Source organism: Taeniopygia guttata, chromosome 3 (assembly GCF_048771995.1).
Source record: "Taeniopygia guttata chromosome 3, bTaeGut7.mat, whole genome shotgun sequence".
In the NCBI taxonomy this organism is placed as follows: Eukaryota; Metazoa; Chordata; class Aves; order Passeriformes; family Estrildidae; genus Taeniopygia; species Taeniopygia guttata.
Genome location: NC_133027.1, coordinates 86012395 through 86039667, shown reverse-complemented (window position 1 = coordinate 86039667; position 27273 = coordinate 86012395). Strand labels below are relative to the sequence as shown.

At 34.8% G+C, this 27273-nt stretch overlaps 1 protein-coding gene across 3 annotated transcripts in view; it reads left to right on the top strand.

Moving 5' to 3' along the window:
• Positions 1 to 27273, top strand: part of BTBD9 (BTB domain containing 9) — a 126315-nt gene that overhangs the window by 83070 nt on the left and 15972 nt on the right. For all 3 annotated transcript variants that reach the window (XM_012572421.5, XM_030268621.4, XM_072927300.1), the window contains exons 9-10: positions 5049 to 5238; positions 12584 to 12691. In XM_012572421.5, the coding sequence (XP_012427875.1) occupies positions 5049 to 5238; positions 12584 to 12691 (298 nt within the window). The remainder of the gene's footprint in view (positions 1 to 5048; positions 5239 to 12583; positions 12692 to 27273) is intronic.

The window sequence follows — 27273 nt, the reverse complement described above, 5'->3', positions numbered from 1 at the left end:
GACTTGACATATTACAACTGAAATACATAATTGACAATTAAAAGTCAATGTGAAAGGTGATTTATACAGTTGCCTGGTACAGTACTGGATGTGGTACTGACATGACCCAATGGTAGCTGAGTAGCAGTGTTGAAGCAAAAGTAGCAAAAAATGCACTTTATAGCACTGTCTGGTATTTAAGTGTTGGCTTATAGTTTGTTGTCTTGTGAAATGAGGTGACAGAAAGGAATGTAATCATATAAATTGATTTCCCTAATGCAGATGTTGGGGTTGAGATGTATTTTTCTTTTTGGCATAGTATTATATCTAAATATGTACGTTAACAGTTTTCCATATTAAATTCATGATATTAACATAAGTCCTTTGTTTAACAAGGATGCAAATATTCTTTAATCTCACAATCATAGTGGTTACTTATAATGAACTTCTGCTTATGAAATTTTGAATGGTCTTTAGCCATTAATATTTAATTTAGAATTCAAAACAAAAAAAAATATTTTCACAAGTACGAAACCTACTGCTTTGGAAGCAGTACTTGGTGTCATGTGATGGATTGAAAAATATTCTAATCTGCCCAGTGGCAAGAAGTTACAGCAGCAGTTAAAGGACTGCTTCTGTGCAAGGCTTCTTTAGCTTTCTAGGAGTTTTTTTCCCACCTTAATAGAGGAAAAAATTTTTCTTTTCTGCATCAAATGGAAAAAAAAATTGATAACCTCAGTGTCTTTCAATCAATACTCAGTACTGAGGAGCAGTCAAGGATTATGTGGGCTTGACGAACCTTCTTTCTGATTGTGAGCCTGGTGAAGGGCATTGGGAGTGCAATGTGGATAGTTTTTCCATGAAGCAGTGTTGGTCTGTAGTCTGTCTCAGTCTATCAGACTGTCTTGTAATGTGTACAATACACATGAAAGAGAAAACAGTGAATTATGACTGAAGAGCAGAAAATGGATGTAAAAACACTGGAATGTCCTTGGTCACCCTCTGAGGAATGCAGTTCAGTTCTTAGGAATCATCATAAACCTCCATTTGTGTGATGTTCAATGCCTTAGGAGAACTTGTTTTAAAAGGGATAAAATGATACAAATAAATATTCACTTATCTTTTATTCTGACAGTTATTTAGAAGAAGAAAAAGAACAAACAAAACTGAGTGTGTAACAGGGAGAAACCAGTCATATCAGTTTCCTAGTGTGTCGTTCAGCTTTGTAAAAGATTGCTTTGTCTCTCCTCAGGGAAGCAGTGAAAGATACTGGGTTTTGTCTATAGTTTAATGTTGACTCCACACAAAAGTAGCATATTTTTTTTCCCTTTTGAAAAGGCTCATATTTTTCTAAAACATGCACACTTACCCAGCAGTATAAGTCAGCTCTGCTGCAAACATAGCTTTAGAACTCATGAAAAATTGAAGACAATCTAAATACTGCAGGGATTTTTTTTCCCTTTCTGCAAGAAACAAGAGCCACATGGTTGGTTTTGAGAGAGATCTGTTCATATGGTTCCAGTTCTTTATTTTTTAATCATTTTCTGTCTGTTTCCAGTGCCACAAGGAGTGATGCACTCTTCCTAAAACAACTGATATTTCTGACAGCCTTCTGCAGACACAATGTTTAATGAAAGAGCCCTGTAGCAGCCAATTTGTTGGCAGTGAAAAGTATGGCCAGTTCTAGTGACTGGAATGGTTTTGTTCTAGTTTATTGGATTAGGAATCACAAACTGTAGCAAGTATCAAGTAAAAAATCAGCCTTCTCTGAAGTTTTTCTAATACAATTTCTGACAGTTCTACAAAAACACATATTAATGGGGTTTTCTTTTCTAGGAATTAATATGCTTGCAGAAAGTTTTTCACTGAAATAGGTGAAAATACTGCTGATATTTGTTTGAAGTTGATATTTTTTGAGCTCTTGATTTCTTTGAATAATTTAATTGAAGATTCAAATTAAATGTAGCAATTTAGTCAGCAAGTTTCAACTCAAGAAAATAAGAAAGAGTATGTGGAATGAAAGACAGACATGTGGCTGTACTTTTAATTAACTGAAAAGTTAATTTTCAGAAAAAGATTTCTATTTTTTTTCTACCAGGTAGCAAATAAACAAGGGCTAATTCATATATTGAATAAAAATTAGACTTAACAAATCTTTTGGCATGTGGAAAATAATGAGCCCAAAATGCCTAATGCCCCTTTAATTTTTTAATACAGTATGATCAAACTCTGAAATAATCCTTGCATCATTAATTCTCTTTTTCTTTAGTTTCAGCTTTTTATTTTCCAACCAGCCAGGAAGGAAACTTTTATCAGTTTAGTAGATGTTCAAGTAGAGAAGGAATGCAATTTTATAGTTAAAAATTGAGCAATTGGAAGCTGAACATTTAACAGATGTAATAATGAGAGGAAAATCACTCCTTCATACTAACTAAAACAAAATTTTTGTTTCTTCTAGTGTAATTTCTTGTTTATAGTTTCTTCACAGTGATAGTTTTGTGTCTTAAGAGAATTCCCTAAAATGAACAGTTTTGTTGCAATTATGACACATAAGCAGAGACTTTTTGACTATTGCCTAGAGTGCAGTATAACTATATTCATCTGTCCATAATGCTTTAAATTGCTGCTTTCCTATAAAATAAGACTATATCGTAGATCTGCTGTCTCCCTGTATGTTTATTTTCATAATTTATTTAAGGTTTATTAATGGCTGCTTTTGTAAACCAGTACAAATACCCACTTTGTTCTGTTCCTTTCTGTGTTGCAAAAAGTTATTTGAGGCTTTTCTTTCATTTCCCCACCCACTCACATTGTAGTGAAGTCACAGTGGATAGATAGAAAGCAAAAGCTGACCTGTCCAGAATGAGAGATGAAAAGAAGTAGTCTACACTCAGATATGGAAGCCACTTCGCAGCAGCAGCAGTAACTTTTTTTTCAGAGTGCTTCAGGGAAAAAAAAATTCTCATGAAAAATCAAGTATGCTAAAAAGACAAAGTAAGAGAAACAAGCTTAAGGAATTATAAATATGGCTGAGGCTACAACACACTTCTGGTACATTTTTATCTTGGAAGATCTCTAAGAACAGTTGGATAACATATCTGTCTTATCTTTAAATATAGTCATTATAGATGACCCTTAGGCTGTGTCTTGAAAATTGCAATCCTTTATAAAAATACCATTGCTAGAATTATATATACTGCCGGTTCTTCATCGCTCCATACTGCAGCATAAGACCGAGACAAGAAAGTAAGTTTTAATAAATGTTTGATGCCGCTGTCCTGTAACCTCAATCATCATCTCCTTTTATTTGCTTACAGAATGTGTTTGCTTTGCTAACACACATCTTTTCTGTTCCATAAAAGCAAATCAGACTTTTCAACCCAAAACTGTTGTATGAACAGTAGGGAAAAAAATTGTATTTGGAATATTCTCTTTTCTTTTCTCTGACACAATATTGATTACTGTAAGAGCTGGATAGCTGGTGGATTAAAAAAAAAAAAGAAGAAAAAAAAAACAGAAACAAGACTGTTGATTTTGACAGTTTGTATTTGTAAATAAGTGACCTAAATGGAAGCAGATATTCTAATGGGAAAAAGGAGGACAACCAAAAGACTTGAAAATACAGAACAGAGTCCCCAGTAGATGGTACTTTTAGTTAATTTATCAAGCGTATACAAAGTATGATAATGAACATTCAAGATAGGGAGTGGCAGACTCCCTAGAGAAAAGGAACAGGATGGCACATTCTGCACACTTCAATTAGTCACAGTCACTTTCTAATTAGCTGTTGTAGGGAAGACCACAGAATTATATTAAATGCACACCAAGACAGTTTTTGTACAGTTTTTAAGGAGTTTGACTAGTCAGGGTAACATCTTCTTAGGAGGGTCATAGATTAGTGCAGAAATCTAAACGTGAGAAGGAACAGGATGATGCTCAGAGGGCACGCAGGCAAAATGCTGCATGAACTGAGCTGCTCTACATTCAGTTAATCACTTAAAGAGCTCGGAGTGTGTCTGGAATATGCCATGGAGCCTCAATATGAGCATTGATTTTGACTCTTATCTTTTACTCATTTTCTTTTTTACCAAGATTGCAATAGCTTCCTCTTCCTATCAAAAAAACCCAGCTCTATGTAGAAGATGCATTAAAGCCTATATAAAATGAATAGACAAATACGTTCATTTACTCCCATGGAAAAGAGGAAGAAAAGGAAGTCAAGACAAAATTTAATTCAATGCCAGTGCTCTTAGTTTGCAGTGTTAGGCTTTGCTTTATTCTGATTGTTTCCAGTGAAGTACTTCTAATGTCTAACACCTGCTCCCCCATAAGAATCTGGGAATTGTTGAATGCCTCTTTTCAGTAATAGGGGAATCAGGAGATTCCTAGAATAGTAAAGTGGTGGTTTTAGTAATTTTTTATGAGCAGACAGAGATGATAGTATATTTGGTAATGCAGTAGCTTTTCCAGAACTGGTTGTTTTTCCAGTGCCATGGATTACTACTTGGCAATCATCTTGCAGTTTCTTCCCATATGTTTTTTAAGGTGTTTTGTTTGGTTAGTTGGCTTTCTTAAGATTATGCTTCTGACACCAATAGCACAGTGAAATCACAGAATCCTAGCTCTTCATGGAAAATCTCTTTTTTTGCATGCTGAAGACTCATACAGTTATCTCTGAAATTTCTAATAGCTATGTTCTAGCCATTTTCGAATGTTGTAGTAGAGAGAGGGTTCATCATGAAAACAGGAAGAAATTATTTCAAAATTTCTGAAGTTTTGCTGGACAAGATATTTTTTCCCAATTGTGTTAAAAGAATGCTTTCATATCACCAGTACTGAAATTCATCTGTTAAATTACTGAGCTATTCTGAAATCAGTGCTATAAAAACTGTCTGTACCACTTGTTCATCACTTGTTCATAGTTCATTTTATGTGAATTAAATTTCCTTCTCTTGATCGTATTTTCTTTCTCTTTTTTTTTTACCAGTTCTTTTCCAGAAGTAAAGACCATTGGCATCTGAACTGTTTTCTGACTGTATATCTGTCATCTTTGTGTTTTTATTTCACAGTTCCCACTGAAAATGTTGCAACAATTGCAGACTGTGCCAGTGTGATTGAGGGTGTAAGTCGCAGTCGCAATGCTTTATTGAATGGAGACACAAAAAACTATGATTGGGATTCTGGATACACATGCCACCAGCTTGGGAGCGGAGCTATTGTAGTGCAGCTGGCACAGCCCTACATGATTGGATCAATACGGTAGGAGGATTTGTTTTTCTCTAAATTAAGGGCCATAGTGAAATTTTTGCTAAGCAGTTATTTTCTTTAGAATGGAAATGACATTAATTAGGGGGTTAGTTTTGTAGTTGTCATTTGGCTTCTTACTTCAGTATAACAGGCATGTTAAATTAAATGTGTGAATTATATGTCAAGATACAGAATGCAATTGCAGAAAATAATACTTTTCAGAGGCACAATAGTAGTAACAGTCAAATTATAAATTATATAAAGTTATATACTTATTTTGAAATAGAATTTAATTGCAGACTCACTTATGGTTAAGTAGGTGCAGTTACTGTTATCCACTTAATTCTGAAAACAATTTTCTTGAAGAAGATCATTATGTCAAGTCAGCCAGGTTTCATTTTCACTATACAATTAGTGCTAGTTTTTATTTAAACATGGAGGGTGTAATAAAGATACAGCAACCTGAAAATTGATTTACAAGGCTAGATTAGTGAATATGTTTAGATTTGGATTGAATGTCATTGGGCTGTTTCTACTGTAAATATGTGAATATATATGAAGATGAAAGTTTTGGCTGATGTAGAGACCTAGGAAATAGATAGGAAGCCAGAATTTTCACAGGTAAAAAGAAAAATATTCTTGCCAACTTCAGATTCTCTGACTATAAATGTTTGGGGAGTTCGTTTCATAAAATCAGGCATACAAAACCTTGTCTTAATGGGATAATAGTCTTTGTAAATTTAGACTATGTAGTCAGGGACTTAATTTGTATGCTCTGTGACAAAGAAATAAAGATTTCTGAAGTTCAGAGTACCAGTGATCAACGGCTGAAATCCCAGGTGAGCACTGGCTTGCAGCAGAGACTATACACATAGATACGTATTTCTGTGAGCTCAGTGCCTTCCCCTTGTTAAAAGCTACCAAGTGAGACTTGAAAGCGAGACTTTTATGACTGTCAATTTCTATTTTGTGTGGCTTGGTTTTGGCCTGTGGGATTGTTATGATGGTTGTAAAACTCTGAAGATAGAGTTTGACATCAGATATCCAGGCAAATCCATAACCCAACAAAAGTAGTATTTTATGTATATGCAAGCTGTAGATACTATGTGTAATGCAAGTCTAGCATTGTTCTCACTGTGTGAAACAAGTTCAGTAAGTCTGGTTGGCAACTTTCCACACTCATTTGAGTTTGGTGTTGTTAATATTCTATTATATATTGCATCTCAAGTAGAAAACCAAGCAGTACTCAGATTTCTTTAAATAGGTAAGTGAAAATGTAATGCTATCATTTTCACGACACTTTAAACTTAAGTAGTTTTTAGCAGCAAGGCTTTGGCCATATAAAAGGTTAAGAGAAGAATATACTAACTAAAATTGATAGTTTCTCTGTCTTCCTATCTTACTATTTTCTGATATCCTTCAATTGCTATCCTTCAATTGTATATCCTTCAATTGATGCATTGTACCATCTTTTTCCATTTAGTGAAAAAAAACCTAATTTTGTATAATAAATGCTATACTGTTTATTCTTGTGCAGAAGATTTTAATGAGCCTCTTTATTAAAAGGTGTGTTAGGTGGATTAAACTTTTGGTTGCCAAGAAATGATAGCTCTGTAATCAGCAAGTGTGTAGAGTAAATTAAAAAAAATAACCCAAACATTACATAATTCAAAACTAATAGGCATTTAGTGATTTATGTCCTATTGAATTGTACAGCTACAGGTTCAGGATCTCATCTTTCTTTGTCAGTTTCCCTGCATGTATAATACAAACAAGATTAATAGATTACAAAAATAACAATAATAAACACCATAGTCTGGGGTATCTTCTGACAGAGGAGACTACCTGCAGTGCCTCGAGACAGAAATGCCATCAGCATGTAATTTTTCCTTTTTTGTGTACTGCCTAGAAGAACATGGGTTTTGAGTTGCAGCCATGTCTATTGCAGGTCACAGGCAGCCAAGTGAAGCTGCTTTTTGGAGTGGGGAAGTAAAGTTTCACTCTGTGGTATCTACAGCTTTGAAAGGGTCTGGAACATGGTCTGTGTTATGCAGAGCTAAAGATGGTGGCAATGGTCTCTTTCTTCAGCATCTGTGGAAACATAGGAAATGTATGTTTCTTACAGAAATCAAATTATATATAAAGATAGATGACAGGAAAAAGTCTTAGTATTTCATCTTTATGGAAGCAAGGCAGTTTTTTGTTAACAGAATGTCTGCCAGAACCGATGGAACTGTATTCACTGCCTGTTTTGCTGCTGTTTGCTTGTTTGAAAACTCCTTTGATCTCTTGCTCCCACCTAATAGAAAGAAATTCTAGGAGCATTTGCTTTAGGCAGTACACCATGACTACAGAATGACATTAATTCTGCTACCCTCAGAAACTGAGTCATTATACCCATAGGTTTGGATTTTAAGTGAATAATTAGGAATTAAAGTATGTATCTTTTTAGTTCAGAAACATAAATGTGCCATTGAGTATATTTATTTCAGAGGGGATAAATATATAAACCTTTGAAAAAAAGTAGTAGCTGCTTTTAGTCTATAGAAATGAGAATATCACTGGAGAGAGCCCCCAAGATATAGTATGTTACCATGGCAACTAAATTCTGAGTATGGAAAAAAACAGAAGAACTGTTGGTGTTCAGATACGCCTTAGAAATACAGGGAGTTGAATGTTTCAGGAATATATGTTGTGTGCATGCTTTCTGTCAAAGTCATTCTAATGTCTAAGAATCTTAGTACCCTTCAGGTTGAAAGGGACTTGATGAAGAAGACATTTAGGATCAGGTTGTTTCTCAAAGGAGGGTCAGTTATGAAAAAAGACCGTCCTAACCAAGGTTTTATACACTCCAGTCTTAAAAACTTCCAAGGCGGGAAATTCCCCAACTTCTCTGGGTAGCCTGTGATAACCTGTTCTCAGATATTGACAAGTGCTGGTTCCTACCCAGCCCCAAGCCTCCTTAGGCTAAACAAGCCAGCTTCCCCAGTCTCTTGCACAGGGTGTGTACTTCAACCTCATGAACATTTTGATGGTCCTCTGATGGAATTGCTGAGATGTATCAATGTTCTATTCGGATCCAAAAAGGGATTCAGTACCCCAGGCATGATCTAACAAGTGTCAGGTACAGAACAATAGTCTCTTTCCAATTGTTTTGCTGGCTCAGTTCCTGTTACTCCAGTTCCATATGTTTGTAGCCTTCATTGCTGAGAAGGCACACAGGCAGATAAGGACATTTGTTCAATTTGACTCAGGAATTCCATGGGAGAGCTCATTGAAACTTTGTTAATATTGAATACTTCATCACATATTTGTATATAAATTTGGAGCTCTTGACTTCCACATCAGAATTTACTCAGAAATTCTGAAAGAGGGCTAATGACAATCAGTGCTCAATACTATTTTCCGATAGAGAAGACATGGAGATTTGAACTCATCCCTTTCAATCCAAACTATTCTGTGATCCTGTGGGAGTTTTTTACAAAAATTATTACTAAATATGGTCTTCTAGATTATGAAATTTTAAAAAATATTTAAGAGTTTTCTTTTTTTATTAATTCTCAGAACAGTTAGCAGAGTAATTGTTAATTTAGATGTTTTTTCCACATAGTTGCCTGTCTAGACGCAAAATGTCTTTCTCCTTTTAGTCCCTGAAAAGGCCTGTATCTGTGACAAAATACTATAGAAAGAAAGCAACTGGTGCGTGTACCATAGTAAACATAATTCAATTTTTAAATGGCTAAAATGTGGTATTACAGCAGCTGCCATATCACAATAAATTTCTGTCTAATTCTCCCTGCATTTATCTGGAATAGAAATATAGTACTACTATGCTCCAGTCTTTGGATGCTTTTTCTTATAAATTAAAAAAAAAAGAAATTGTTAGAGTGTATGTGGTAGAGATGGAATTCTATGTCATAGTGATTTTCATGTTAGAATAAATAGAAAGACAAAAAGTATGTTTTTAGAAAAGTGCATAAACTACTTATCCAACTTTAGTCTTTTTGAAGACTTCAATGCTTGTATGGAATTGATAGCTTTTCATATTCAGAGAAATCCATAAATTAACAAACAACATCAGTGAACTTGAATATATTTTCTGTTTGCTTATACCATCATCATATACATCTCTTATGTTTTCTGATTTTCCATACCACTTCCACTTATGAAGTTTTTCTTTCTTTGCTTCTCATTTTCTGTGCTTGCCTGACTTGAGAGTAAAATCATGACTCAGAATGAATGATCATAGGAACACTTAGAAAATATGCAGAAACTTTTTGTCCTTTGTAGGCTCTTTGTAGGAAGAAAGAATGTTTCTTGCAGGGTAGCTACTGAAACATAAATACCTGCAGAAAACTGAAGGGGTTTATAGACAACTAGAGGCAAAAGTGCAGCAACAATTGTATATAAAACCTCCTTCCATGTAGAAGGGTTTTCTTCCTTTTTCTTTTTCTTTCTCTTTCAATATATGTTGCCTCTTCATGCTGTATTTTGGGTTTCTACAAGTATGCAAGTGGTTTATGAACACAGTACTGTCAAATATTTATCTGTGTGCTCTCTGTAGTGACTTACAGTACTCAGGAAGCAGATGTCATCCTGTCAGATGCATGACTAATATTGTTTGCTTTTCTGCTAACACCTTGAGTATATGTAGTTATACAGCAGTCTGAACTAAACAGTGACAATCTTTTTTACAGAAATCTAAAAATAAAAAGTAAACACAGAAGAAAATGTTTTTAGAAAAGCAGAACATTCAATCACAGGGCAACACATGACATTTAGGGACATACTGTTTAAAAAACTACTGCAGCATTTTTTTTTTTTTTAACAGGTAGCCAATATAATAATTTTCCTATGCCTGAAATGTGAAGTTTCATTCATATTTGAAAAGCTTTTATTTTTTAAAGTGAGGCATTGTGAACATGTGATGTGAACAGCAGTGTCATATTAAATGATTCACAGGCTTAGGTTCCAGATACCCAAAATAGAAATATGTTTAAATCTCACAGTGTTGCAGGGTGTAAGCTAGATCAATCTTCACTCGATTTTTCTTTCTCAGTCCTGAAGGCAAGATACCCTAATGAGCTAATTTAGCTTTTTATTTCAATATGGAAAGTTCTAAGAACATGGGAAATTTTGCTATAAACAGATGCATTTCCAATGGGTATAGTTCTGACTTTTTAAGTGGAATATTCCCCTTCCTGTCATTTAATATTCGTCTTAGGAAAACATGGCTTTGTTAAAAAAATTCAGCATGGTAATTTGCGTGTAATGTGTTGCTAGGATTGTTGTACCTGGCATAAAAAGTGGCCTTTGTGCTCTGTGTGCACTGGTGAATATTCTAGTTGTCACCTGCAAGTTTTTCACTGCTTATCCTAAAAGGCATTTCAAGCAAAGTAAATTCCAAATAAGTTCCTGTCAGTCTACATCCTGAGTCTCCCATAAAAAGCTACTAGAGAAGAAGTAACTTTTTATTTTCCTTCAGAAGTATCAGAGAAACAGAAATCTGTGTTTAGCATTCATGCAAAGTCACTTTGGGAAAGATGCCACTGACTTTAATTCACTCATTATTTGGTTTGTAATAATTCTAAACCATATGATTTTTAAACCTATTTAATGAGATTAGGTTAATTTGGAAGAGAGCACTTAAATATTTCTGAAAGGAACAAATATGTCCTGTTAGCCTTTTGCTTTAAAACCAAGCCAGCTGTGTTTTAATTATGGTATTGTTAGTTGAAATTAGTTACCAGTGTGCTTCTGATATTCAAACTCTTGATCATAGTTTTGAAAACATGGATCAAGGAAACAGCAATGAGTCACCATGATAAAAAGAATTTTATTGAACAGCATAATTAGCTATATTTTGATAGACTTTTTGAAGGAAAACAAATTTAGGAATGCATTTTATTTTTTGTCTTTTTATCATTTAGAAGACTAGGTTTAAATATAAATGTTAAATCAATTCAGGACCTGTTCATTAGTAGCAGTTACCAAATAGAAGACTGTAATCAGTAATCTTTTTTTAACAAAATGCACTTCATTCAGTGTCTTTGGAGATCTTTCAGCTGTCAAAAAGCAGAATGCAGATAATCAGATGAAGGAAAGTTGTTGAAGTTGGATGGTTATGTTTTGGGGGGTGGGATTTTTTTTTTTAAGTTTGTCATGATGCCACAGACAGTTCTTTGTTTTTTACTAAGTCAACTCTGAATTTTTTAATTTGCAAATAGACCGTGTTCTATATGTGCTAAAAGACTTTTGTTGAAAGTGTTTTAATTTAGCTTCTTAAAGCTACCTTTGGCAGCATATTATTTCTGGTAATATTAATGAGCTAGATTCAGCATCTAGGGAATTTGTTTTGAATCTGCTTGGCCACTAGACCTAATTGCACTTTTAACACTGGGATTTCAAAAGCTGAAAAGAAAGGGCTGAATTAGGATGTTTCCCTCTGCACTTGGTGTTGGGAAGCTGTACCTCGTGTACTGTGTCCAGTTCTGGGCCAAATATCTCTTACAACAGGGAGATAATGCCCATATAAAGAAAAGAAGATACATTTGCCAGATATGGTTTTTGATAATACTTGAGCTAAATGTCATCCCTGATGCTTTCGGTCTTCTTCTCTGTAAGACAAGTATGGAAATCAAAGGCTATTCAATATCACTTAGTGTCCTTCCTGAAGGAGTGCATGTTTGTTAATCTATTGTCTTTCCTTCTGCATTTTTAGAAATTTGTTTAACAATTTATTGCCTTTTTTTCTTCTTCTCCTTCTGATGAACCAGGACTGGGAATTCCCACTTTCTTACTTTTTAAAAAATATATTTCTGATATATTTTCCAAAACAAATAAAATATAATTAAGAAGGCAGCATAATCCTTTTAATCACCTAATTCTTTTTTTCTGTCCTCTCCTAAACTGACTTTTTGAAACAGATCTTTGCATCATTTCTAAAAAAGACAATCAATTAAAAGCCAGGCATGCTCAGCATTCAGTGAATGTTGATGGTACGCGATTCCCTGATTAAATTCTGGAGAAGCTCAGAATTACAAAAATCTTATATCTTTCATTTCAATTTGCCATATGGCAAATCAGTTAAAAGTATTTGGAATAATGTAATAAATTAATGTTCATAAGTTGGTTATTATAAGCCTATTAATCTGTTACTAGCCTCAGGATAATAAGAATAGAGACACTGTAGTTTGAGATGGCAAAAACCGTAAAGACTTTGCTGAGTATTAGAGGTACATTCCAAAAGAACAGTTACATTTAGAAAGGATTAAGTGGAGAAGATAAAGGGCTGGAAAACATAAAAGTTGGTTTGATGTTTGTTTTACTTATCGCTCAAAAACAACTTCTTATGTAGGTTGCTACTTTGGGACTGTGATGATCGGAGCTACAGCTACTACATTGAGGTTTCAACAAATCAGCAGCAGTGGACCATGGTGGTGGATCGCACAAAAATTTCCTGCAAGTGAGTTTAGTTTTTTACACTTATTGTCACAAATGAAGAAATGGAAGCTGGGGTTTTTGGTGGTTTTTTTTGTTCACTACTTACTCAGGTTACTGTGAAAAGAATGATCATTGCATAACCTGTAGATTAATGCAAGACTTTCAGAATCAATTTCTTAAGATTGATTGCTGGATCTTCATACAGTCAGTTGGATTTTTCATTCATAAAAAGACTGCCTACTATACCCTTGGTTTTGTGATCACTAGAAGTTAAACTGTGTTTTTCTGGAGATCACGTGTTTATGGTGACCCTGGATGTCAAACCACCCTGCCTTGAGAAATGTGGTAGGAGAGGGAAGAGAGCGTACGTTTTTTGATGATTTTGCTACTCAAATGTCTTCCTCCCTTATCAAAACTCATAAATGTATTGTATGATATCTGAAGAGAGGGAGGAGAGTGAGTGAGGATAGGAACCAAACCATAATAGACCACACAGTTGCCAAAGTTTGACCTTGTCTATTCAAAAGTAGAGTACTTGACATATGCACTGAACACTCTGCTTTTGAAAAGCACCCTTCCAGAGAAAAAGAATGCTTCTTAAGCAGAAATGAAGAATAGAGAAAAACTTCCATTTTCATTTGAATACTTAAATCAGGAGAAATCAGGCATGAATACTCTCCAACTGTATACTCTCCATTGGCTTTACTGCAGTTCTGCTGATAAAATCCATTCCTCAAGTATGGAAGAATAATTTAGTGCTGAGAGCCTTCTTAAACCACGTGATGATGATTATAATTCCCAGCAAAGAATGACCTAGATATTGGTCATGGGACTGAAGAGACAGTCTGCAAATTTATATATTGCGTATCCAGAAGCTAGGTATGCTTAACATTCAGTGAATGTTGATGGGACATGATTCCCTGATTAAACCCAAGGGAAGCTCAGAATTACAAAAATCTTACATCTTTCATTTTCCCTGAGCTGGTTTTCCGTAAGATGTGCTATCTTTCTTTGGACAAAATTCAAGTCATCAGCTTATATGGGGCCAGCCCCCACCCGTATTGTATTTGTGCCAACCAAAACAAAATTGATTTTACAAATGCAGAGGCATTCTGAATTTTCAGTTTGTCACATCAGGCAAGAGAGTTATTCAGTCCTTTATAGCAGTACTGCTGACACACATTTTTCTAAAGTTTATATTTCATCTCTTAACAAACAGTGTGACTGAAATGCTTTACAATGCACTCTAGATGTGTTGGTGAAGGAGAACTTGACATGTCCTTCCAGTGCCTGTAAAGGGCAGTGTATTGATGAGCAGAAAACCTGGGCTCTGTCTGCAGGTCTGGAGAACATTAAATCTTCACTTGTTCTCAAAGACATCTCAGCATAATACATAAAACCCATCTTTTTGTCTGCCTCCAGCAGTGGGAGCACTAAAAGACTGAAACCACAAAAGGGAGAGAAAGAGATATCAGGAATCTTTGTGCACTTTTTCCTTTTACATTTTGATATTGAAAGCCTTTTAACAGTCAAAAGGAGTACTTGCTTAAGTTTGCACAGTGCAGGTGAAATTGCTGATAGATTGCCCAGTTCAAATATCTTTTCACCATGTTCAAACCACGCTGTTTTGCTTTTTTTATTTTCAAAGCCTTAGCCTTGAGCAAATAAAGGTACATCCCTAAAGTAAAAATAGCTGCCTTCTTTGGGTATACTTCAAAATCTCGATTCAAAACATAGATACTCTGGAAGTTCTCAAAGCTGTGGCTGCAGGAACAATTTTCATGTGGATTAAAGAATTGCATTTTGCCTAACTTCTTGCTCTGACAGATGTGCAGTCAGCTGACATTATGCCAGTCTTTATTCTTGAAGTCTACAAACAGGGAGTGTCCTAGCACTGTCTATATCTGCTTTAAATAGATAAAAAAACCTGGTCATGAAGCTAACAGAGTTCACTGGCCATCAAATTTCAGGTGATTTCTTTGCATCTGATAGCATTTTTTTATGTTCAATTTTTATCTCTTGCCTTTTTGATCAGAAATATAGACTGGTGGTTTTTTTAGTCAAAGGAAACTAAATATGTTTAATTTTATTTTCAGGTATGATTTGCAGAAATGCTGAAGCTACTTCAGCTCAAAAATTACTTGAATTGTAACAACAGTTTGATAAACAAGTATATGTATAATATAAATATATGCAGTAATATCTATAGTATCAATATTTTTTCTCTAGTAAATACATTGAATATATAAAATGCTGCCATAATATATATAACTGCCAAATGCCACAAATTTTAGGACTGGTCTGTAAAGAACAGATCATTGTAATTTCATGCAGCGTGTAATTATATTTATATAATTATATATTTATATGTATATATACATAGTACTGGCACACTTATTTTTTTTACTGAAAAATACTGAAACACAGTATGATCTAAAAAAGCCATACTCTTAGTGCTTAAAAACAGTGGAATGTACAATAGAAGAGATATCATTCAGTGGCTCATGTGCTGAATGAAGGCACTCACTTAAAATTGTTGGGTAAACTTTCAATGTGGTGGTAGAGATTTCTTAATGAAGAAGGGAAAACTGAACCAGTCACTACCAGGAATATATGAAGAACTAATTTTTGGTTAGTTTCTGTAATTTGGAAAAAAAACTCAAAAAAAAACTCAAATTGAAAACCTGGGGGTTTTGCCATAAAAACAAACAACTTGTTTTCACTTCAGATAATTTTAACAGTGACAACAAATAGAGAGGGTAGATTTGGATCTTAGCCAAAATTAACAGATGCTGGTAAAGCGGAGGTAGTACAGTTTTTCTGGTTTACTGTCATAATGTAATGGTGAAGATACTCCTGCTGGATGCAAAGGATTTCTTTATCTGTCTGTCCTTCCTCTTAGCATTACATTGATAGTTTTAGTCTGCCTCTGAACGCCTTCTGTTGCTGGTTTACAGGCTCCCCAAGGAAAAGGAATGATCAAACTGAAGCACTGTGCCTGAGTTTGACTCACTATCAGGTTTAGGCAGACAGTTATAATGCCTACATTTGGTAATTTTTATTAACCAGACTAGAGCATACAGGAATAGAAACAGCAGTTCCCTCATCTGTTTGTTCCCTGTATGGTTTTGAATGCTGTGCTCCTCTAGGTGAAACAAAACAAATCTTTTGCTAAGAGTCCACGTTTGGTCCGATTTTGCAGCTATTTTTTAGCTCAGCCAAATCCTATTTTTTTTTTTTTTTATGAATATTTGACACCCCAGCCTGAAATGAGCTAATCCCGTGTTGGTATAAAAATTGTCTTCATTTAGACTTGTGTCTTTGCTTAAGGAAAATAAGAAGTATGTATGTCCTTCCAGGGGACTGTGATTGCCTGCTTGACTGCAGTAGGCATACTGGAGATGTGAGTGCAATATAACTGATTGATAAAGTCTTGAAATCCTGAGGTTACCCTCTCTGGCATTAGTTCTGTGTTTAATATATTGCTGTAGACTGAATCAAAATAACTCACTTTCCAGAGAAAGTAGAAAATCAAAGTGGATATAGTGAAAACATGGGAGAATTTCACAGGGGCCCACATTTGAAGAGACAGAATACTTCAGTGAGAAAATTTGCATTACTAGTAATATTTCCTATTCATTTTTCTGTCTTCAAAGATGTGTGGGTAAGAGTTCTTTTTGTGGATAAAACTTTTTGCCTTCACTATTTGCTGCCCGGCTTTATGGCTACCTGTTCTTGCAGTGGAGTTAGACTTTTGTGGAAGTCTTTAGCCTGCTGTCTTGCAGGTGTTTTGTGAGGTCTCTAAGTAATTTTTGCTGGCACAAAGGGGAGGATGAACTGTCTGCCAAACACAGACCTCAACAGACACCTTTGATAATTAGGAAGTGGAAGAAAAACTATGAGAAAAAAATTAAATTACGTTTAAAGAGCATGTACTGGTTTTGGCAGACTACTGAAGCATGAATTTCTGCTTTAAACTATCAATGTGCTGATTTAGGTTGTTTTAATGGCATTTTTAATGTAGTATTTTGTGTAAATTAATAATTCTATGCTCAAAGGCAGGAAGTGACAGGCTACTCCTAACCTTTTCTTCTCCCAGTTTTAAAAGGCTGAAGAAAAAACTGGATGTCTGTTATCTTCACAGGGGAAGCTTGTGTACCTTCTCTAAGTGAGAGCCAATTTATGCATACTGGTTGTGTAATTGACAATTTTCACATGCTCTGTGGAGGCTATTTTTTTTTCTTTTCCACAATAAGCTGTTTTTTCCCTACACAGTATGACAGTAATGAAAAACAGTCATGTTCCCTTCTATTTTTAAAAACATTTATGATAAGTGGACTTGAGTGTGTTGGTGTTGAACAATAGAGACTTGCACTTGTTAGGATAATTTGCTGACAGAGTCTGAAAGTCAAATGAAAAACAAAAGATACCAAAGGCCTGTAGGAGAACCAGACCTCAAAGTTAATGACACTGATAAAATAAACCCTGCATACACAAGTACTAAGCAGGCTATCACAGTGTTCATCAACTCAGTCTCGTTCTTCAGAGTTCTCTTCTTTGTAGTTATTGTGAAATGGATCTAATCCTTTGGCAGCAGGCATAGTATATTCTAGCTAATACTGTGATGGAATTTGGGAGCTAATGAATATTGTTTTTAGATGGACAGTTCTAAACTGGTTTGTATCAACTGTCTGTATGGCTGGTTGAGATTTTCTCATGGCAGGCATTACTTGATTTCCAGGAGGTTTATAACATATTGCATTATACAGCTATTTTAATTCTTTGTTTTTCAGAATGTTCTGCTGGTAGAAATGTGTAAAAGCTTCCAAACTTAATTTCACATTTCCATTGCTTACTGAGGTTTTATTGTATAATAGCTATTTCAAATTCTCAGTTTTCAGTTCAGTTCCCGTCAATTTTTTTTTTTCTGTAGTTCATGTATAAATCTAATCGATACTTTCACATGAAACAACCTTTGGAGTGTGGATGCAAGGTTCATTATCAAAATTTATTAACTGTCTTCTGATTAATTTTTTCAGAATGCTTTTCAACTCTTGACGTTTTTGCTCTTGTCTAGTGTTTCATATTTCTGCCTTATGATGTATCATGTGCATTTCAAGTTTTTCATTCACTACTGTATTTTATTTGATAATAATTCACAGGTAATGAACACCGAGAGAGAGATCTAGATCATGCACTTAACAATCCTAAGCCACTTTCCTGATGTGTTTTCCATGTTGTCTAAGGGTTTGTAGTGAGAAAATACTTCTGCTCTAAACAATAATATTGGCAAACTGAAGTTGGGATTTTTTATCTTGGTATACTTTTGTGAAACCAGGTTAATATCTATTGTGATATGATTATTTCTTCTGCTATTGAGATAATATTTGAAGTGTATGAATATCTTTCCTCATAACTGTACGGGGCACATTATGTACTTATATTTGTAGTTTCTTATATTTAACCACAAACACAGTCGTTTTTATTACTGTCCTCTTCTAGTTCCTGCATTTCACTGTATGATCCCATTTCTAGAATTCCCTTGCATCAGTTTTCATTCATCATTATTCTCCTTAACTACTTCCACAGAACTGTTTTCTTGCATAATAAAATGGCTCAAATGTTTCTCAGCTCTCTTTCCAACTGCCTATATGCCTGCATCACTTCTCTTCTGTTGTTTCCCAACAGCTTTGCATGCATCTATTGTCCTGTCATATTTAGAATAAGAAAACATTTTTCCTAATTTCTGTGTAGTCCTTAATTCTGTCTCATGCCTGAGCTCCGAAGTGGCAGGGTGGAACAGCATAAAAGGAACTGTTCTTGTACTTCTGATGTCAAGCAGATTTTTTCGACCATACTTTGTCATGTTTTACATGCAGTTAATTTCACAGCAAAACTCTTCTTGTAGCTCTTCTTCTGTCAAATGAAGTATATTTCAACTGTGATTCATCCTATTTATTTCACATGAAGCAAATTTCACAGCAACTTTATGAAATCTAGATGCCTGCTCCAGGGTTGCCGAGCTCATTGTAGTCACATTCATACAATACAAAATGAAATATATTCAAGCAAGTTGTCTGGGAAATTGCTACACTGTGAAGCTCAATTTCAAGTCTCACTTCATAAAAATAAACTAAGAGTTCTCATTAGTCTGTTCATTATCCCACTAATAATGCTTACTGGAAGAAGTCAGACAGATATAAAGGGTCATTTTGTATAATTATTGAGCTTTTAAGCCCTGCACGATAGAAGCATTGAAGTACATATTTTTCCCTGAATTTATATGCTCACGTTTTCGAAAGATTCTAATAAGGCAAAAGAAGAAAGACTCCAGCTTCACAGTGCTGTCTTATTAAGCACAAAGAATTAAAATTTCACAGAGAGAAACCAGAGTTTCCATTTCAGAGCATTAGGAGCCTCTCAGCAGTGTAAAATTTCTGCATCTAACATTTCATTTGCTAGCTTCTATTGTAGGTGATTCTAACTTGATTGAAGAAGGGTCTGGCTTCTTTAAAGTTACGTTTCTTAACAGCAATTCAGGATCACAGGGTTTTCAGATGGTTAATTTGTCTTTTTTATTTTTCTGCTTCTGCCTTCAGTTCCTTGTGTTTGCTTTTCAGCCACAAATATTCATGGATCTTTTGAGCAAGCCTTCAACAGAGTAACAAGGAGCTGCACACTGCAGTGTCCTATTATGCCTTAAATGTTTTTCCATGTTCTTGTTCACTACAGCTCTGCGTGTACCATATTCATTAAAGTTTTGCCTTGCTCCATTTTGCCCTGTGACTGCTGTGGTCTCAGCTCCTCTTCACACACATTGCTGTGAGGAGAGTTGTGAAAACACCACAGTAAATCTGACATCAATTTGGATGTTAGCTCAGTTTTGCCTCAGAGAAGATAAGCAATACCAAGTAATACCCACAATATCACTACCTGTTTCTTTTAGGTACTGAGTTTTTCCCCCATGCCAGCAAAGACTTGAATGTCACTTTGGAGACCAGCAAAAATAGTTAAATTAAAAATAGATACATGTATTGCTATTACCATCTAGAAAAACATACTTAAGAAGAAAAGGCAATTCAGTATGTGTAAAATATTTGTAGTATGGTCTTCTATTCAAAATAAAAAAATTAAAACAAATGGTCATTTACTTTCAAGAATTATTATCTGGTTGCAGTACATTGGCTTTCCTTCAGAGTCTTAAATTCTCTCTCTTGAAGATGTCTGTGCGTGCATGCATACACCCACACGCATGTAGGCGTACCCACACATGCATCCTCTTAGCACCTGTGTAAATAAATATTATTACCAAAAAGTTATCCTAATTGGCCCATTTATCTGCCTGAGATAAGAAAGGAATGCCTAAAACCTGAACTGTTGTTTTGTGGCTATGTTTGTTTACTTTGAAATTCATTGTTGCTTAAGATAATAAACTAATGAATAAGAGATACCCAAATATGCATGACTTAGAATGTAAGGGTTTGTGGGTTGTTGTTTTTTTTTTGTTGTTGTTGTTGTTGTTGTTGTTGTTGTTGTTGCTGGTTTTTTTTGGTGGTTTTTTTCCGGGGTTTTTTTGGGTTTTTTTTTTTTTTTTTTTTTTTTTTTTTTTTTTTTGTCTATAGGCCTTTCTTATAGGCAAAATTAAATAATACAGCAACTGTTGACATCTCCTTGTACTGTCAGGAGGCCAGTTGGGTGTTAACATGTTAAATCAAGAGGTTTGCCCTCACTCAGTTGTTGATATTCAATATCTAATTTCATCAAAACTATGAAAAGTACCCATTTGTTTATGCTGGCCAAAACAGGTACGGTCTTCAGGGTTGCAAGTGTTTTGCATTGAGATTCATGCAGTATTAAGCCATTGATTTATTCACTGTAATGTTTTTACTAGGACTGATTATAACCATGAAACACAAAGCCGAAGAATTATTATATCTTTAGGTTCATCCTTTGAGGTCTCCTGCACTGTGTGGCATGTAGTCTATTTTTTTAGAATAATGCTTTGTCAGTTTGTTTTATATGCTTAAAGAGATGATACTTCCTTTTTGCGCTTTGCTTTTCTATTGCACTGAATTCTCCCAGAAATATTTTTTATATCTCAATACCAGTATAGAATATCATCATATGACCTAATTTCATTCCATTTTTCTTCTACACCTGTAAACTAATTTTTCTTTCGTAATGGATTTCATATATTTAATGTACAGATTTATGAAATCATTCTACCTTTTTCCTGATACCTTGGTTACTATGCAAACAAGTTTTGCCCGACTTTGTTTTGTGCTCTTTCATCATGAGTCATGTTTCCTTTCTTTTTAAAATTGTATTTGTGAAATTTTACCCAGTTCTTTGTCTATAAGTTTTGAAGACAGAGAGTTCCCAACTAAATAGTAAAATTCAGTTTACTAGACACTATTCTGAGGGGTTTTCATTTTTTCTGTTCAAAAAGTAACAGAAGAAAAGTTGTATATGTTACTTTTGTCTCTTTTGGTTCACTTCACTCTCATGTCTAAAATTACTGCAGTCCTGGAGTCAGGTTCAGGGTTTTTAGTGGGTGCGTTTCAGTCTGAGGTCAAAAGGCTTTTCCTTTCTGACATTGAGGTTAATAGATAATTCAGTGTGGTAGTAGAAAGGGTAACAGTTTTCCTCCCTTCCATTACCAAACCTCACTATGCTTGTATTGCTGTTGGGAGGAGACAAATGCTGATTTACTTTTTTCACTGTTTTATCCTCTTTTGAGGCTGTAGTTCAATTCACTGCATTCCTTGGAGGTTTGACATGTCAATTAGATGTTATCGACTGTAATAGAAGAGCGGTTGCTGTAAATGTGAAGTTTTTACGAGTGGGCCGTGAAATTACACCCTGGGGAATGTAAGAGACAAGTGCGATAAATAGCATTAGTGTACACACTACAAAGAAACTGATAATTAGGGAGCATGTTTCTGCCTCATATCTCTAAAAGAATTGCTTATATATTTGTTTTTAATCAACTTTTCCATTGGTATGAAAAGTTACATAATAAAAGTAGCACACAATCTGTTGTAGATTTATGGGGACAAGAAGTCTTCAAAGTTGAAAGCATCCTATTACTTGTATTATTGGGTTTGTTATTGCATTGCATAGCTTTTCCTATCTTTGCTACCGATGTGAACATCGGGAGCAATAACTATTGGTAACAAGTAAGCACAAAAAACCCAATTCAGCCTCTTGGATTATGCAGACTTGTCATGTGCATGTATGCTCTGATGTACACAGAAAGAAGATGAACTCTCAAGTTATTCCAGTTCACAGCCTTTGTCTGCTTTGTCTGCTGTCAGATTTGTCTGCCACTGCCAATCCCCAGGGATGTGTGTGTAGGTACTACATGCACAGTTCTTGCTACAACATAGAATTTTGGCTTATGGCATTCTGCCAGTTTCCAGCAAATTGCTAATAATTTGGCGAGTATATAATATAGCAATATAAATTGCTATATTTTGGGGAGTAAAGAAAGGAGACCTGTTGGAACTGAAAAAAGGTGTAAGTAAGCTAAATTATATGAGCTTATGCAGTACAGAAATGCTAGCAGTTGGCTACATTGGTATGTGGAAATATTTGAAAATTTATTGCTTCATTTAGATAGAAAGATAATTATTACATTCAGTTTTCATATTGTTTAATTTGGCTATATTTTAACACTTTCTTCTTGTAATACTTTTTCTAAAAAATTTAAAAGGTCATCGCTGAGGCTTTGAAAGCAGGTTTTTACTATATGGAGTCTTTCAAGTGAGAAGTTTTATAAAGATGTCAGAAAGCCAGTACAGACTTCATGAAATCTATTATATGTCAGAGTTCTTTTTTCTAGTAGGTCTGTTTTATCAAACCCACATTTTGTTTCTACAACAAATCCTATGCAATAGAACATGTATAGCAGCTTAGTAAGCAGTCTTATAGAGGACAGATATTTTGTTTGGATTAGTGCAAGGGACCAAATCATAGAAATTATCCTACAAATAGCTACAAATTTGGTTCAGATGCTTTCAGAATTATGCAGTCTTTATGGGAAGTATATTTGCAATAAAAACTTCTGAGGGAAAGTTTCCCAAAAGATGTTCATGCATGTTTTTACTTATCAATATATAAAGCTATTATGTAACAAATACTGCAAGAGGTGACTTTTAGTATTTATTATTATTCTCACATTTAATCTAGACTCTTGTAATATTTATACAAATAATTTTTATTACCTCTGTTAGTACTTAAAGTCCTTTTTGACTATTTGGTGTTGTTTGGGGTTTTTTTGGTTTTTTTTTTTTTTTTTTGCCAAGATGCATAATTAGGTCAGTTTTGCCTCCATCTCTGAGAGCAACAGATAAAAAGTTGTTACTTCCAGCTTGGATCTTCCTTGCTTCCTTAGGAGTCCCATGTTTCATAGGCCACCTATTGAGAAAGTGCTGTCATGGTCACAGCATGAGATGGAAACTCAGTTTTGGTAGACCACTGCTAGAATTTATCTCAGTTGGCTTCAATTTATGAACCAAAACATCTATGACCTTTGATTCCTAACAATATTTTCTTTCTCATGCTTTGTCTTCCCTCCTCGCTTGGGAGGCTGGATAGCAAGGGGTTGTCCGAGCCAGCTACTCAGTCTGACTTCCTTAAGGGTCTGTCTTTCTGAATTCCTGTCTTAAGGTACAGCTGTAACAGGAGAGGGAGTATTACTTCCCTTCATTGTTTAGTACTGTTATGGTGGAAAACATGGGTTTCATAGGCAATTTATAAGGTAGCTGTAGACCTTTATAACGAAGAGTATCTGTATAACAATTACTTTTATAGCATTTATGGTGTGTGCTTCTGTGTTTATTTTGTAGGTACTCCATAAGAAAGGTTAGTATGGTATTTATTAACAAAGAAGCGGGTATAACATACCATGCAGAACATACTGTGGCACTCCGCCAGTCTCAGTAAGTCTCAGTGTGGTTATCTGCGCACACAATTCTTTTATTTGGCAGCATCACATGCTGGTTACAATCTGCCTTCTTCATATCAGTACAGTCATCAGACTAATGTATAAAAAAAGGATACAACTCTTCTTTCATTGTCCTCTTATCTGCTTTTACAAATTCCATTAAAAAATACATAGTCACAGTTGAACAAGTCAACATCCAAATAAGCGAAGTGTTTCATAACTTACTGTAGAATAAGGTATATATAGACAAATATTAGAAAGTAAAATGGAGGCTAAATTTGCTTCCCAGTCTGCTTTGCTTTTTTTTTCCCTTGAAGTGAGGAACAGAAATATCGAAGTTGTATGTCATCTTAGAAAGTGAGGAGACATGATGTGCACATTGAAAATGTACATGCTTAGCCTAAAGCAGGCCTTGATAGGAATATGATATCATTATTACAGCTTGATGAATGTTAGTTACATGTAACAGCTTTCTCTTTTGTCTGACATCTTTGGCCTGAACTGGGTTTCAGCTCTGATCAGTGCTGCTCTGCTAAGCCCACAGTGTGGTAGTATTCTGTAGTGCCACTGGCTCATTAGAAAACCCTAATAAAATCTAAGCTTCCACTTTTTTCTTAAGTTGTTCTTTCTGGAAGAGAAGGAAGTAATGGGGAAGAATCACTGTTTATGTCCTATTATGTGTAATAAATATTTAGAAAGATAGCAGCTTTTCTTAGAAATAACTAGGAAAATATTCCAAATGCTGAAAAAACTCGTTATGTTCTTTAGGAGGTGAATTGTTGTTTTGGAGCTATAGATAGTTTAATGAATAGCAGGGCATTCATTTGGTTTACCTGGATATCAGAATTTCTTGCATTCTTCTTGCAATAGCCTAAAAAGGAAAAAGACAAGAAGAAATATGAAACCGGGGTGATTTCTAGTGATCTTTTTCCTTTCTCTGAATAAAAGTATGGTGAAGAGATTGTGAGATGCACAAAGCCATCAGGTTTTCAGCTGTTGCTATTGGAGAGGTGAAAATTATTGGCCCAAGAGTCTGTTTATATGTTTAAATAGAAAAAGTGATTTTCATTGCAAGGAGCTCTAAGTGAGACAGGCAGAGTCAGATAATAAGAGAGCAAAAGATAATTATCTAAATTATGTTCAGGCTATTATAGAAGACGAATATAGTTAAAATGTAATTAAATATGATAGGCTCACAGGACGCAAGCATGGCTTTGGAATGCTAATCATCAGTTACTGTGTCTCCTTAGAGGAGTCAGGCAGAACAAGAGTTAGAAGTCGTGTGGCTGAGGTGAGATGCAGAGTGTTAAACGCTGTAGGACTGTAAGGAGGCTAATTTCTTTTTTAAAATGGAGCTGCTAGGCGAACAACTTGTAGTGCTGCATTTCAGCTTGAGGATCCTGGTAGAAATCTGAGTAGGCTGCTAGTCCTGGGTCTTATCTTCGACATGGAAACCTCAGCTTGACACAGTGATTATTTCTGTTGTGAAAGTGATGACCAGAACTGCTGCAGACTGAGCCAGCAAATCTAAAACAAATCAACTAGCAAGACAGGTGTCAAAGCATAAAAAAATATCAACACTGCCTGAATATTTAATAAAGCTAAACCCTGAAAACTGTATTTGTTACAGGGTCACTAATAGGCTGTACAGAGACACAAAAAGTCCAAAAGACAGCAATGTCATTTTATGAGAGACGTAAATTCTCATAGCTTCTTTATGACCATGTCCCAGGTAAAGACAGCAAAAGTATTGCCACCAATTTGAAAGATTTGTTTGTTTGGCATATGGGGAGTAAAGGTGAAGAAATGCCATCCATTACACAGAACTATCTAATCCCAGGCTAAAAATGAAGTGCTTTTGATCTGCTTTAATGCTGCTCTTCTGGTATAGTGTGACTTATATGTGAATCAATGTGAGAGCAATGTATAAAGTTTGGAGGAAATTTTTATAAAGACTACCAAAAGTGATTTTGAGAATAGAAAGACAAGCTTGTGTGAGGAAAGTGTAAAGTAAGCACATACGCAAGGCAGGACTAGATAAATGACATGACTACAAAACAATTTGCAAAATAAAATTTCTACAGAGAAACTGAAATTATTAAAATAGTACCAGCAGAGATAACTATTAGTAAAAAATAAAGGTTAAAAAGAAACTTGAGGATTACCTATGATGTCTTTAATTGAGGAACACCACTGAAAAAATGTTATGGCTATATATTAATAGAATTCAAAGTAAATTTTTATATCAGCAAAAAATGCAAAAAAGAGGTCAGATGTGCTTTGATAATGTTCTGTCAGAAATTTGTTTTCTCCTATGGGTATAGTTACATGCATAAATTATCTCTTTGCTGCATAATAATGTCTATACTGTAGAGGTATTGCCTTGAATATATCAACATTCTCAAATATACTGTTGCAGGCAAATCCATACATCTTTCTAGTGAAGGTTTGCCTTGATTATTTCAAAAATGATTCTTTCCAAATCCACTTGGCTTATTTTCTATTTGGCTTTTCTCCTTTTTACTAAGAAAATGAAATGAGATACTTAATTTTCTCATGATGCAATTAAGTATTAATTCTCTAGTGAAAATATTCTTGAATTTTAGTAACTCACCTACTAATTGTATGTAATTTTGACTTTCTTTTTCCAATGAGAAAAGGCTGAAATGAACACATACCAAAATAGTAAATATTCTTAGGACTGAGTTTACTAAAAATCCTATCTATCATGCCCTCGAGAATTCTTTTTATTCTTTTCTATTATATTTTAATATTATTAAAGGAGCAATTATAATCCAATCCTAATAAAACCATTGTAGCAGAAATTAAGGACTTGCAATGCAGTGGGAAGTGAACAGTCATAGGAACTTCCTGGAAAAGTTGATCTGGAAGTATGTCATCAAAACAATCTTCAGAGATCTTTTTCTCTTACTATCTGTTGTGCTATTCAGATGTATTCTCAAATAGATGCATCAGCTTCCCTGGTATCATGTCATAGCACAGACAGTGGTATTTATTGCCATGCTTGGAAATTCTGCACTGAGCTCTTGCAGTGTGTATCTGACCAGTGCTCAGAAATAGTAGAAATAAATACAGACCACTTCTATTCTAGTCTATGATCTCTAATTAATGCATTTTCTTACTAAGAGCGCAGACTCTACATTAGTGTCTACGGAGGCACAGGCTCTTCTTAATAGCTTCTTTCGGATTTTAAACTCTTCTATGTTGTGTAGCTTTAAAACGTTTTCCAAATCACTAGAAAGCAAACTGGTTTTTACATACATCATTGTTCTCCTTGCATAAAGTTTTTGTGTGTAAATGTCATAGCATATGCATAATGCAAACTGTGGCAATGCTTTGTTATGAGAAGTAGTGCTGTGATCATCTCTTTGTCTCAGCCTCTCATCTTTGGGAGATTGTAGTTCAAGATAACAAGTTCTGTTTGCCCATGGAGATTGACTTGAGTGTACGAGCGTACTGTTAGAAGGGATGTCAAGAAGAATAATTCTCCTGTTTAGAGGGGAAATGTTTAAATCATAACAATGTTTCAGGTCTTGACACATTGAACAAAATAGTCTATTCTCATTTTATATTTTACTTAGAGCATGAAGAAACAGCCTGAGCTTTAAGAATGAGGTATAGCCATATAAGGGATA